The 14,784-nt window shown below is 42.5% G+C and overlaps 1 protein-coding gene across 1 annotated transcript; it reads left to right on the top strand.

Annotated features, from left to right (window-relative positions):
• The first annotated feature begins 895 nt into the window (after positions 1-895).
• On the top strand, positions 896-6,677 carry LOC311120987 (protein canopy homolog 3-like). The gene is made up of 6 exons (XM_084195537.1): positions 896-1,106; positions 3,362-3,491; positions 4,370-4,466; positions 4,799-4,921; positions 5,070-5,187; positions 5,589-6,677. Exons 1-6 carry the CDS (start codon positions 998-1,000, stop codon positions 5,906-5,908), a joined length of 897 nt encoding a protein of 298 aa, XP_084051663.1. The 5' UTR covers positions 896-997; the 3' UTR covers positions 5,909-6,677.
• The last annotated feature ends 8,107 nt before the right edge of the window (positions 6,678-14,784 follow it).

Genomic DNA, 14,784 nt, shown 5'->3' with positions numbered 1-14,784 from the left:
CAGTTTGCAAACAATGTAAAAAAGAATCGAACAATCATTTGAGTTAATAAAGCCGCCGTACAAACATGGTCTCTTTTTTGCTTTCTTGAGTAAGGCAGCTCCAAAATGCAGGTGTTTCTGCCTAGCTCAGTGCTTTATGTGGCGGTGGGGCAGCCAGCTCAGTGCTTTCTGTGGCGGTGGGGCAGCCAGCGGAAAATACGGAGCGTAGGGGTTGGTAATGTTCTCTAGTTGCGCCGTGATTGGCTCAGTGTTCTGTCACCGCAAAATCTAAGGGTAGAGCTTGAAAATTCAAGCCCCTTGGCTGCTGCCATAGAGTTATATTAGAAGTGCCCATCCAAGAAGGCTCAAGGTCATTGGCCACATATAAAATGACGTCAAATCATGTTATATCTACAGTAGCTTTGATTGGACTAATCATGTCAACATCATACTTTCAAAATCTAGCAGTCATGATCATGAATCAAGTCGACAATCTACTGGCAAATCCTTTTCAATCCTTGTCATATGAAGAGAAATAATGAAGAGAAATTATAGGTAAAATGTATCAGTGCTCGTCGGCCATTGGACTTGAACTTTACACAAGAAGTTGGAAATCGCAAATTCAACAATGAGTGGTTTGGAAGGAATCAGTGGCTAACTAACTAAATTATAGGTCTACACGCACAAAACACATTGTAGACTTTTTTTTTTTTGCAATCACATAATATCTCATATAAATACTTTTAATTATTCTTTGTATGATAACTAGTATAAAACATATCGATAATTGTGCACATTTTCCATCATTTGCAGCTTAATCGTTCATTTACAAAGTATATTGGACGGGACTCTTATTCTGAAGGATTACAAAAATCCGTGACCCGGAAGTACTTAGTTATTCTTGCCTACTTCACAGCGGTAAGTCGTAGGTTAAGAACGAGATGTAAATAAGCGGATCTAACGGTCTAGATAACCGCAGACCTCATTATTTACTAGACAACAACAACATTTAGTCAGAATGGTTTTGTTTACTTGTCTGACGGTGTTTTTGCTGAGCGCGTTGGTCGAGGGAGCAGAGAAGAAAGAGGGAGATGACGAGTGGGTTCATCTGCCTAATAAATGTGAAGGTAGGAAGAACAGGAACGATGCTATTCATTCACCCCCCATTTGGAAACCCAAAATAGAGAGAGCTGGTATTTTATTGTCTAAAACGAGTTGTATTATGTCTGAAATGTAGGCATACAAATACCCTGATAGCCTTTCAGTCTTTTCCCGAGAAGAACAGACACAATACTATTCATTCGTTACATTTTTTAAACTATTAAAAAAAAAAAACCTATAAGCTTATTTAATTCATTTTCATTCATTCTATTAGCCAGAACGAGTTGCATTATGTCATTTGTTACCCCTGATAACCGGATAGTAGTAGTATTTGCCCGTTGTATTGTAGCAGTGTGCGTGCGTGATGCAGAAGTGGAACCATACAGTTTACTACTTCCTCCTTTTAGACACCTGATACTACAGGAAATAAAACGATTTATACTTCCTCTCTCTCTCTCTCTCTCTCTCTCTCAATTCAACTCAAAGGGCTTTATTGGCATGGGAAACATATGTTAACATTGGCAACGCAAGTGAAATAGATCAAACAAAAGTGAAATAAACAATAGAACATGTACAGTAATCATTACACTCACAAAAGTTCCAAAGGAATAGAGACATTTCAAATGTCATATTATGTCTACAGTGAGGGGAAAAAAGTATTTGATCCCCTGCTGATTTTGTACGTTTGCCCACTGACAAAGAAATGACCAGTCTATAATTTTAATGGTAGGTTTATTTGAACAGTGAGAGACAGAATAACAAAAAAAAAACGCATGTCAAAAATGTTATGAATTGATTTGTATTTTAATGAGGGAAATAAGTATTTGACCCCTCTGCAAAACATGACTTAGTACTTGGTGGCAAAACCCTTGTTGGCAATCACAGACGTTTCTTGTAGTTGGCCACCAGGTTTGCACACATCTCAGGAGGGATTTTGTCCCACTCCTCTTTGCAGATCTTCTCCAAGTCATTAAGGATTCGAGGCTAACGTTTGGCAACTCGAACCTTCAGCTCCCTCCACAGATTTTCTATGGGATTAAGGTCTGGAGACTGGCTAGGCCACTCCAGGACCTTAATGTGTTTCTTCTTGAGCCACTCCTTTGTTGCCTTGGCCGTGTGTTTTGGGTCATTGTCATGCTGGAATACCCATCCACGACCCATTTTCAATGCCCTGGCTGAGGGAAGGAGGTTCTCACCCAAGATTTGACGGTACATGGCCCTGTCCATCGTCCCTTTGATGCGGTGAAGTTGTCCTGTCCCCTTTGCAGAAAAACACCCCCAAAGCATAATGTTTCCACCTCCATGTTTGACAGTGGGGATGGTGTTCTTGGGGTCATAGGCAGCATTCCTCCTCCTCCAAACACGGCGAGTTGAGTTGATGCCAAAGAGCTCCATTTTGGTCTCATCTAACCACAACACTTTCACCCAGTTCTCCTCTGAATCATTCAGATGTTCATTGGCAAACTTCAGACGGCCCTGTATATGTGCTTTCTTGAGCAGGGGGACCTTGCGGGCGCTGCAGGATTTCAGTCCTTCACAGCGTAGTGTGTTACCAATTGTTTTCTTGGTGACTATGGTCCCAGCTGGCTTGAGATCATTGACAAGATCCTCCTGTGTAGTTCTGGGCTGATTCCTCACCATTCTCATGATCATTGCAACTCCACGAGGTGAGATCTTGCATGGAGCCCCAGGCCGAGGGAGATTGACAGTTCTTTTGTGTTTTTCCATTTGCAAATAATCGCACCAACTGTTGTCACCTTCTCACCAAGCTGCTTGACGATGGTCTTGTAGCCCATTCCAGCCTTGTGTAGGTCTACAAGCTTGTCCCTGACATCCTTGGAGAGGTCTTTGGTCTTGGCCATGGTGGAGAGTTTGGAATCTGATTGATTGATTGCTTCTGTGGACAGGTGTCTTTTATACAGGTAACAAGCTGAGATTAGGAGCACTCCCTTTAAGAGTGTGCTCCTAATCTCAGCTCGTTACCTGTATAAAATACACCTGGGAGCCAGAAATCTTTCTGATTGAGAGGGGGTCAAATACTTATTTCCCTCATTAAAATGCAAATCAATTTATAACATTTTTTACATGCGTTTTTCTGGATTTTTTTGTTGTTATTCTGTCTCTCACTGTTCAAATAAACCTACCATTAAAATGATAGACTGATCATTTCTTTGTCAGTGGGCAAGCGTACAAAATCAGCAGGGGATCAAATACTTTTTTCCCTCACTGTATATACTGTCTCTCTGTCCATCTCTCTGTCTCTCTCTCTCTCTCCTCTCAGTGTGTAAGTTCGTCAGTATTGAGATGAAGTCTGCCTTCGAGGAGACGGGCAACACCAAGGAATTGATCAAGAGGAACTACCGTTTCCTTGACGACAACAAGGGAGCTCCGCCAATCAAATATGTCAAGTCGTAAGTGACGTTTATCACACATTTACAGCTTGATGTCATAGAATGTGAAATGACTCTGAATAGATCTTCTCTTGCTGAATGCAGTAGTGTTTTCCCATAGGGCTCCTGTCAAAAGCAGTGCACTGTATTTGGAAATAGGATGCAATTCATCTTATATAGAATGGGTCCAAGATCCAAGATCAGTTTGATGTCTTCCCCACTTAATGATAAAGGTCAGGGACTGGTGAGGTTAAACTGATCCTAGATCTGGGCCTCACTTCTGCCTACATCCTATGTTCACTAGCTTTTGAGCCTTTCACTGTAGAAGTACTTGACTTGAGCGAGCGGTATCTATTTCCTCTCTGTGCCGTTTCTGTGGAGATAACAGGGCTGCTATGGTAGCAGGGGACAGGAACTTGGTCTGGGTCCCTTCCTGTGGGAGGCGGCCTAGGCTTTATAAATAGGAAGGTCTGTCATTATGTGACGGGAGGTTGAGTCATGACTTGTGAACACTAGAAGAAAGGCTAAATTACTAAATTAAACAGAGGATCATTTTTTTTCAAACAAGCCTGCTTCGATCTCTCTCCCGTCCTCCATCTGTCAATCTTTCTCTGTACCCCCTCCTCTCTCCTCTCTTCTCCCTCCCCCTCCTCCCTCCTCTCCCTCCTCCATCCTCTCCCTCCCCCCTCTCTTTCTCCCTCACTCTTTTTCTTGGCCTCCTCCTTTCTCTCATTTTATCTCTCTCCCCCCTCCCTCTCTCTCCCCCCTCCTTCTCTCCCCCGCCTCCTTCTCTCCCCCGCCTCCTTCTCTGCCCCGCCTCCCTCTCTCCCCCCTCTCTCTCCCCCCTCCCTCCCTCTCTGTCTCTGTCTCTCTCTGTCTCTCTCTGTCTCTCTCTATAGAGATATCCGTTTCATTGAGGTTGTGGAGAATGTGTGTCAGAGGCTCTCTGGCTACAACCTACACAAGGAGAGGGAGGGCAGCAACCGCTTTGCCAAGGTCAGTACGTGTGTGTGTGTGTGTGTGTGTGTGTGTGTGTGTGTGTCAGAGGCTCTCTGAGTAAAGACAAGGACACACACATGTAATAACACACATCAATAGTTGTGTAACTAGACACAGATCATCTTTCCCTCTCTTTCTGCCTCCCTCCTCTCTCCCTCCTCTCCTTCTCTCCACCCCCCCTCTCTCCCCCCTCTCTCAACCCCTCCTCTCTCTTCCCCCTCTCTCTCTCCACCCCCTATCTCTCCCCATTCTCTCTCCACCCCCTCTCTATCTACCCTCTCTATCTCCCCCCCCCCCCCCCCCCTCCTCCCTCTCATCTCTCCCCCCAGGGTATGTCAGAGACCTTCTCTACCCTCCATGGTCTGGTCCATAAGGGGGTAAAGGTCGTCATGGATATCCCCTATGAACTTTGGAACGAAACCTCCGCAGAGGTCGCTGACCTCAAGAAACAGGTGAGGATTAATTGACCAATTTTAATTAATCAATTTATTAAAAATGGTATTCCCAAACATATCAACTGTCTTCTGTTTACTTTTCAAATGTTGGTGTGTGTGTGTGTGTGTCTCACCCTGTGTGTGTGTGTGTGTCTCTCTGTCTCAGTGTGATGTGATGGTAGAGAAGTATGAGGAGGTTATTGAGGACTGGTACAAAGGCAGCCAGGAGGAAGACCTCACCACGTACCTCTGTGAGAAACACGTTCTGAAGGGACAGGACACCGGTAATACACACACTCACAGAGACACATTTAGCACACTTACATAGACACACACACACTAACTTATTTGATGGTTTTGAATGTCTTAGTTATTAGAATGCTGGTTTAATTACTCTTGTTCTCTCCCTCCCACCCTCTTCCTCTCTCCTCCTCTCCCATCACCTTCCTCCTCTCCTCCTCTCTCCTCATCTCTTCCTTCTCTCTCCTCTCTCCTCCTCTCTCCTCCTCTTCCTCCTCTCTCCTCCTCTCCCTCCTCCTCTCTTTCCTCCTCTTCCTCTCTCCTCCTCTCTCCTCTCCTCCTTTCCTCCTCTCTCCTGTATCCTCCTCTCTTTCCTTCTCTCTCCTCCTCCTCTTCCTCCTCCTCTTCCTCCTTTCTCCTCTTCCTCTTCCTCCTCCTCCTCCAGCCTGTCTGAAAGAGGAGTACTCCAAGAAGAAGGGAGACGTGGCAGCCATCGCTGAGGACAGGAAGAAGAAAAATAAGAAGGGAGGAGGAAAGACGAAGAGCAAAGACCTGGGAGGAGGAGGAGGAGGAGGAGGGAGTGAGGGTGGCAGGCAGGAAGGAGAGAAGACGATGAAGAAGAAGAAGAAAGAGAAGGTGAAGAAGAAGAAGAAGAAGGTGAAGGCTGAGAAGGAGAGAGTGGAGAGGGAGGAGAGGGAGGGGGTCTCATCAGACGAAGACATCCAGAAAAGGGTGGCTCTGCCTGGGAAGAACACAGAGCTGTGAGACCCTGGAGGAATGGAGCCCTGGTGTTAGTCCCAAATGGCACCCTATTCCCTACATAGCGCACTACTTTTGACCAGAGCCCTATTAGTCCTGGTCAAAAGTAGTGCACTACATAGGGAATAGGGTGCCATTTTGGATGCAATCCTAGAACCAGGGGACTGATCGGGAGGTATCTTTCTCTCTTCTCTCTTTTCCTCTCATTTTTTCCATTGATTATGTGATTTGATCCCCCAGAACCCCTTGCTCTTGGTAGTCAGATCTGGATGGTTGTATTGACAATACTACTGAATCTATGGTCTCATATGTGAAGTGTTTGTGTGTGTGCGTGCAGGTTGTGTGTGTGTGTGTGTGTGTGTGTGTGTGTGCTGTTCTGACACATTCTTGTTGCTTTTAAATGTATTTTTGCTACGTACTTTGGTTACATGTGTTCAACTGATTTTTTGGGTAGGAATAATAATAATAATATTTAAATAGAAAAGGTATTTTAACGGGGCAGACCATGGCCTCTATCGACAAGCTCTCGACTGAAATAAGGAGTTTTATTTGAATTTTTACAGACAACCGGTCATGAAGTGAAGCAACATATTGGTATCGTTTTGCTTTTTGCTTTTCAATATAAATATACTGTATATCAAACAGAATGTATTGTTCAGTGAGACGGTGGAATTATTTTCTATTTTCAATATAGAATTATCCTTATCATTTATAGAATAACCCTTATCATTTATAGAATAACCCTTATCATTTATAGAGTAAATCTTATCATTTATTTGAGCCTCATTGTCTTTTTTTTTCTTGTTGTAGTAGACTGCTGTATTTCTGTTTCTGTACTTTTGTTTTGTTTAAGATTGTTGTTGTTCTCGGTCAGAGTATTTATACTGAACAAAAATATAAATGCAACATACAACAATTTAAACGATTTTTACTGAGTTACAGTTCATATGAGGAAATCAGTCAATTGAAATAAAGTCATTAGGCCCTATTAATCTATGGATTTCACATGACTGGGAAGGGGCGGGGCCAATGGGTGGGCCTGGGAGGGCATAGACCCACCCACCGGGGAGCCAGGCCCAGCCAATCAGAATGAATTTTTCCCCACAAAAGGGGCTTTATTACGGACAGAAACACTCCTCAGTTTCATCAGCTGTCCGGGTGGCTGGTCTCAGACGATCCCGCAGGTGAAGATAGGGCGGCAGGTAGCTTAGTGGGTAAGAGCGTTGTGCCAGTAACCGAAAGGTCGCTGGTTCTAATCCCCGAGCCAACTAGGTGAAAAATCTGTCGATGTGCCCTTGAGCAAGGCACTTAACCCTAATTGCTCCTGTAAGTCGCTCTGGATAAGAGCGTCTGCTAAATGACAAAAAAAAAAAAAAAAAGAAGCCGGATGTGGAGGTCCTGGGCCGGCGTGGTTACACGTGGTCTGCGGTTGTACATACTGCCAAATTCTCTAAAACGACGTTGGAGGCGGCTTATGGTAGAGAAATGAACATTCAATTCTCTGGCAACAGCTCTGGTGGACATTCCTGCAGTCAGCATGCCAATTGCACGCTCCCTCAAAACATGAGACATCTGTGGCATTGTGTTGTGTGACAAAACTCTGCACATTTTAGTGGCCTTTTATTGTCTCCAGCACAAGGTGCACCTGTGTAATGATCATGCTGTTTAATCAGCTTCTTGATATGCCACACCTGTCAGGTGGATGGATTATCTTGGCAAAGGAGAAATGTTCACTAACAGGGATGTAAACAAATTTGTGCACAACATTTGATAGACATAAGCTTTTTGTGCATTTGGACAATTTCTGGGATCTTTTATTTCAGCACATGAAACATGGGACCAACACTTTACGTGTTGCCTTTATATTTTTGTTCAGTATATATACTGCTTACTGTAGGTGTTAGTTAAATTGAGGTGTGTGAGAGAGAGAGTGCCTGTATGTGTATGTTTTTAAGACCAAATGTTACCAGGATTGTTGACTGAGGGAAAGATGCTGGCTGTGGGTGAGGAGTGATGCTGTTGACTGAGGGAAAGATGCTGGCTGTGGGTGAATCCCCAGAAACAACAAGGTGTGTCAATAAAATCACTGCTGTTGAAATCCTGTCTTTGAGCTGTGAGTTTATCTCCCGTCAGCTGATTTCAAAGAAGAAGAAAAAAAGAAAAATGTAAGCACTCACTAACTGTAAGTCGTTCTGGATAAGAGCGTCTGCTAAATGACTAAAATGTAAATATGTAAATGGATGACATCTTTCTGTTGTTGCAGCTCCATGTGTTTTATAACCATTTAATGAGATTGATTGATTGATTGATTGAAATTGATTGATTTGGCAATTGATGGTTTTTCTTTTGAATCATCTGACCTGTTGGGGGGGTTCAAATATGGGTACCTCCGACTGTTGTCAAATATGGGTACCTCCGACTGCTGTCAAATATGGGTACCTCCGACTGCTGTCAACAGAGACATTTGCCATAACTGCAGGCAACAGAGATATGGCATGTCTCGGCCTAACCCTTACCCCTGCCACAGTACCACAGTAATAATAACCATATCGCCTGTATTTACCCCCCACCCCCCCCACAAAAAAATGAAACGCTAATTAGCTGCTAATATGACTATCATAAAGAACTACAAATACCATGATGATCTGGACGAGACTTTGGGAAGAAATAACACCATTCTCCAAACACTGTAATTTACAAATTGATATGAGCTAGGTAAAAATGGGTAATCCGTTTGGATAAGGGAATTGTAAATATAAATGACAATAGTTTTAGATCTATTTGACCTTATTATCGCTGGAGACAAATGTGAAACCAGTCACGTGGCAGCAAACTGAAACATATCAACATATCACTTTTTTCCCCACAGTAGAGTTTATGACATGCTGTGCCATTATGCAGAATTTAAAATTGTACAGACTTTTAAACTTGCAGGGATGGGTACTCTCGAATGGCTTAATTATAGGCTACCCCGACTTCCTCCGTTTCCTCTTTCTGTCATGTTTAAATATTAGCCACTGACAGTATGGACCGTCAGTAGGTGTCACGGGATTCTGCCGAGGCTGCTCCTCCTCCTTGCTCGGGCAGGCTTCGGCGTTCGTCATCCCCGGAGTACTAGCTGCTGCCGATCGATGTTTCGGTGTTTGTCTTGTTCTGTCTTGAGTGGTTACACCTGTTCGCTATTATGTTTGATTGTAGTCCCTATATTTACCCCTGTCTCTCGTTTGGTAATTGTGTGTTATTGTTTTGTGTCTCGTAAGGTCGGCATTGCTGTTGTCGTATGCATGTATTTGTTTTCCTCCCTGTTAGGAGGTTTTGTTTTGTATGTTCTTTACTGACTAATAAAGTACGTCTGCCAGTAGCTCTGTGTCCTGCGCTTGACTTCGCTCACCGCATACACGTCGCCCGTGACAGTAGGCCTAATAACCACACATATTCAACTGCCAATTTACTGATAGTTCCCTTCAGTTGGATGTTTTTTTGAATGAAATCAAACCACCGTTTTCTTTCTTCTGTGTCCAAAGCGGTTTTTTATTGATTCATAAATACTTTCCTAAACCTAAATAATCTACATGATCAGAGTATTTTTTTAAATCTATCAATTGGTGTTGAAACTGAGATAAATATGCGTATACAGTTGAAGTCGTTAGTTTACATAAACTCGTTTTTCAACCACTCCACAAATTTCTTGTTAACAAAATATAGTTTTGGCAAGTCGGTTAGGACATCTACTTTGTGATTGACACAAGTAATTTTTCCAACAATTGTTTACAGACAGATTATTCACTTAAAATTCACTGTATCACAATTCCAGTGGGTCAGAAGTTTACATACACTAAGTTGACTGTGCCTTTAAACAGTTTGGAAAATTCCAGAAAATGATGTCATGGCTTTAGAAGCTTCTGATAGGCTAATTGACATCATTTGAGTCAATTGGAGGTGTACCTGTGGATGTATTTCAAGGCCTTCCTTCAAACTCAGTGCCTCAATGCTTGACATCAGGGGAAATCAAAAGAAATCAGCCAAGACCTCAGAAAAAAAATGGTAGACCTGCACAAGTCTGGTTCATCCTTGGGAGCAATTTCCAAACGCCTGAAGGTACCACGTTCATCTGTACAAACAATAGTACGCAAGTATAAACACCATGGGACCATGCAGCCGTCATACCGCTCAGGAAGGAGACACGTTCTGTCTCCTAGAGATGAACGTACTTTGGTGCGAAAAAGTGCAAAACAATCCCAGAACAACAGCAAAGGACTTTGTGAAGATGCTGGAGGAAACCGGTACAAAAGTACCTATATCCACAGTAAAACGAGTCCTATATCGAAATAACCTGAAAGGCCACTCAGCAAGGAAGAAGCCACTGCTCCAAAACCGCCATAAAAAAGCCAGACTACGGTTTGCAACTGCAAATGGGGACAAAGATCGTACTTTTTTGAGAAATGTCCTCTGGTCTGATGAAACAAAAATAGAACTGTTTGGCCATAATGACCATCGTTATGTTTGGAGGAAAAAGGGGCAGGCTTGCAAGCCGAAGAACACCATCCCAACCATGAACCACTGGGGTGGCAGCATCATGCTGTGGGGGTGCTTTGCTGCAGGAGGGACTGGTGCACTTCACAAAATAGATGGCATCATGAGGAAGGAAAATTATGTGGATATATTGAAGCAAAATCTCAAGACATCAGTCAGGAAGTTAAAGCTTGGTCGCAAATGGGTCTTCCAAATGGACAATGACCCCAAGCATACTTCCAAAGTTGTGGCAAAATGGCTTAAGGACAACAAAGTCAAGGTATTGGAGTGGCCATCACAAAGCCCTGACCTCAATCCTATAGAACATTTGTGGGCAGAACTAAAAAAGCGTGTGCGAGCAAGGAGGCCTACAAACCTGAGTCAGTTACACCAGCTCTGTCAGGAGGAATGGGCCAAAATTCACCCAACTTATTGTGGGAAGCTTGTGGAAGGATACCCAAAACGTTTGACCCAAGTTAAACAATTTAAAGGCAATGCTACCAAATACTAATTGAGTGTATGTAAAGTTCTGATGCACTGGGAATGTGATGAAAGAAATAAAAGCTGAAATAAATCATTCTCTCTACTATTATTCTGACATTTCACATTCTTAAAATAAAGTGGTGATCCTAACTGACCTAAAACAGGGCATTTTTACTAGGATTAAATGTCAGGAATTGTGAAAAACTGAGTTTAAATGTATTTAGCTAAGGTGTATGTAAACTTCCGACTTCAACTGTATTTACATGGCTTTCCTTCATTGATCCCTAATATTCTGAACCCGTTCTCTCAATGTATTCTGAATCTGTCGACAAAATTGGAACTAAAAAGGTACACCGTATTTAAAGCGGATGGCTGAAGATAAATGTACTGAAAACCCTATTGAATGAAAACTCCACGAGAAAATCTGTTGGCCAGCAAGTGGGAGGGTTTTCGGCAGTTGAATTAAATGTATTCAGCCGTCGCAAGGGAACCACGCCTACAAAAGCCCCTTGCTCACCTGCGTAAGGTAAGTCTGAATACCAACTACTGAGAAGTGCGTAGGAAAGGCGTTAATGTCCAACTCCCTCATCGGGGACCATCAGATGTTTCACATTGTTTTGTTATAGCCTTAAACAGGCACACCTTGATTAAAATTAGTCTACTAATCATCAACCACTTGACTTATTTTTTTTATTTTTTATTTTATTTTTTTATTTCACCTTTATTTAACCAGGTAAACCAGTTGAGAACAAGTTCTCATTTACAAATGCGACCTGGCCAAGATAAAGCAAAGCAGTGCGGAAAAAAACAATAACACAGAGTTACATATGGGGTAAAACAAAACATAAAGTCAAAAATACAACAGAAATACATATAATATACAGTGTGCAAATTTAGCAAGTTATGGAGGTAAGGCAATAAAATAGGCTATAGTGCAAAATAATTACAATTTAGTATTAACACTGGAATGATGTGCAAGAGATGATGTGCAATTTAGGGCTAAAACAAAAAGGTGAAACTTCTGGTGATCCCCGGGGAGAGGGTTGGGAAGTACTGACACAGAGGATACCTCTGATCTATATGAAAACCAGCAGTGAACAGTGAAGTAATTGTGGTTCAACTGTAGAATTGTGTCAACAATAGCTCTGTTTAGCTCGTAAGGGGAAGTGAGATTGTGGGGGGCCCTGGAAACTGTCTTGAGCGGGTGCGAGGATAAGACAATGGCGAACTTCAGAGGGGTACACACGACGACTACAGTACTATAACTTCAAACCAAAGTGCATTTGACTGAAACATTGTTTTGGAGTCATCTAAATCCATAAGGTTTCAAAACCATCCAGTCAATCGTTTTGTAAAACCAACAAATGAATTTGACTTCCTCATCTTGTCTCAGTTCCTTCATCCAATCTGATCTCAAAATACTAGACAGGAGAAAACAAAATGGTGGCTGCCTCATGGACAGGAAGAGGAAACCACTTTAGACTATTAAGAAAACAAAATGGTGGCTGCCTCATGGGCATGGACAGGAAGAGGAAGCCACTTCAGACTATTAAGAAAACAAAATGGTGGCTGCCTTATGGACAGGAAGAGGAAGCCACTTCAGACAATTAAGATGTACACTCTGTCTCGTCCGCCATTCAGGTCAATCAACCAATCTGGTGCCACTTACCATTGTGGCAGATGTCTCGAAGGTGTGTACCTGTGCTGTTCTTTGGCCACGTTCCAGGACGACTACATTACAGAAGCCTGCCAGATCTCAAAACACCTAGACCCAGACAGGTGTTTAATAACGCATCAGAAAATCGGATGCCCTACTGCGCAGTCGATGACGTGGCGCGTAACCATTGGTCGACGCAGTGGAACGTCTGCAATGTAGTCAGCCTGGAACATGATACTTGCAATGACATCATAATAACTCATAAAAATATATTAGTCATGATATGAACACGCTGATGAGGAAAACAAAGACTCGTACATTCACAGGTTTATAAATGTACGGTTTATTGATATACACATTCTCTATCATCGTAATATGCAACCACAGGACAGGACAGGTAAAACATTATTTTGTGTTGTGTAATCCCTCAGTTTGCTCCCGTGGGTTGCAGTTTGTGTGACCTCCGTTGGTAAGTAGCTAATGGTCACTATCAAAAGACATTGGATCTCCATCATGCTGCATCACCCTTCACCCACAAAACGAATGTTCTTCTAAACAGGTATAAGTGCTGTGTAGATTAATAACTGCCCAGTGAAGGTGCTGTGTACATTAATAACTGCCCAGTGAAGGTGCTGTGTACATTAATAACTGCCCTATGAAGACGCTGTGTACATTAATAACTGCCCAGTGAAGTTGCTGTGTACATTAATAACTGCCCTGTGACGTTGCTGTGTACATTAATAACTGCCTAGTGAAGGTGCTGTGTACATTAATAACTGCCCAGTGAAGTTGCTGTGTACATTAATAACTGCCCTGTGAAGTTGCTGTGTACATTAATAACTGCCTAGTGAAGGTGCTGTGTACATTAATAACTGCCCAGTGAAGGTGCTGTGTACATTAATAACTGCCCTGTGAAGCGTGTCATCCCTGTCCACATGATCATTTCAGAATCTTTTGGCGTCCTCCTGTATTCTCTTCTTGTATTTTCCTCCTGTACTCTCTTCCTGTATTCTCCTCCTGTATTCTCTTCCTGTATTTTCCTCCTGTATTCTCTTCCTGTATTCTACTCCTGTATTCTCTTCCTGTATTTTCCTCCTGTATTCTCTTCCTGTATTTTCCTCCTGTATTCTCTTCCTGTATTCTACTCCTGTATTCTCTTCCTGTATTCTCCTCCTGTACTCTCTTCCTGTATTCTCCTCCTGTATTCTCCTCCTGTATTCTCTTCCTGTATTTTCCTCCTGTATTCTCTTCCTGTACTCTCCTCCTGTATTCTCTTCCTGTATTCTTTTCCTGTATTTTCCTCCTGTATTCTCTTCCTGTATTTTCCTCCTGTATTCTCTTCCTGTATTATCCTCCTGTATTTTCTTCCTGTATTCTCTTCCTGTATTCTCCTCCTGTATTCTCTTCCTGTATTTTCCTCCTGTATTTTCCTCCTGTAAACCCTCCTGTATTATCTCCTGTATTCTGTTCCTGTATTTTCCTCCTGTATTCTCTTCCTGTATTTCTCCTCCTGTATTTTCCTCCTTTATTCTTCTCCCGTATTTTCCTCCTGTATTCTCCTCCTGCTGCAAGGACCATGAGTGTTTCTCATATGCATACTACCGTGCTCCACTCTAATGCTCCGAGTGTGTTCCCAGAGGACGAGAGTTGGGAGAACGCATAACATTTTTTACATTTGAGAAGCACTGCACGCTCCTGTGCTACTTACACTACCTTTGACCTTTTAGAGTAAATTGCATCATCAACATGTTGGTTGCTCATCTGTGCTGGACTTTCCTGGACCTCGACTACCCTCTGTAACTAATGTTATGTGTCAAACATTTGTAGATCTGAACATCTGATTTAAGTTTCGTATTGTCAGTAAAGCAATTGAGACTGTTAATCCGTTTGTGTTTTGTATTATTTAGCGACATACATCTGGTTAACGAAAGTAGCTAGCTAACTTTAACTTGCAACATACTTTAACATAACGTTAACATTGGCATAGCTAAATACCCTACTTGTCTACTAGCAAAATATAACTAGCTAGTGATGTAGCTATCCCTCGTCATGATCCATGATTATTTACCTAGATACCCGAGTCAGCTGGCCAGCTAAGCTATCATTCGTCATGATCCATGATTATTATGCTAGCTTCCCAAGTCAGCTGGCCAGCTAAGCTATCATTCGTCATGATCCATGATTATTATGCTAGCTTCCCAAGTCAGCTGGCCAGCTAAGCTATCATTCG

Source organism: Coregonus lavaretus (genome assembly GCF_964263955.1).
Source record: "Coregonus lavaretus genome assembly, contig: HAP1_SCAFFOLD_4191, whole genome shotgun sequence".
NCBI classification, from domain to species: domain Eukaryota; kingdom Metazoa; phylum Chordata; class Actinopteri; order Salmoniformes; family Salmonidae; genus Coregonus; species Coregonus lavaretus.
The sequence above is the reverse complement of the archived record's forward strand: the minus strand, read 5'-3'. Positions and strand labels throughout refer to the sequence as shown.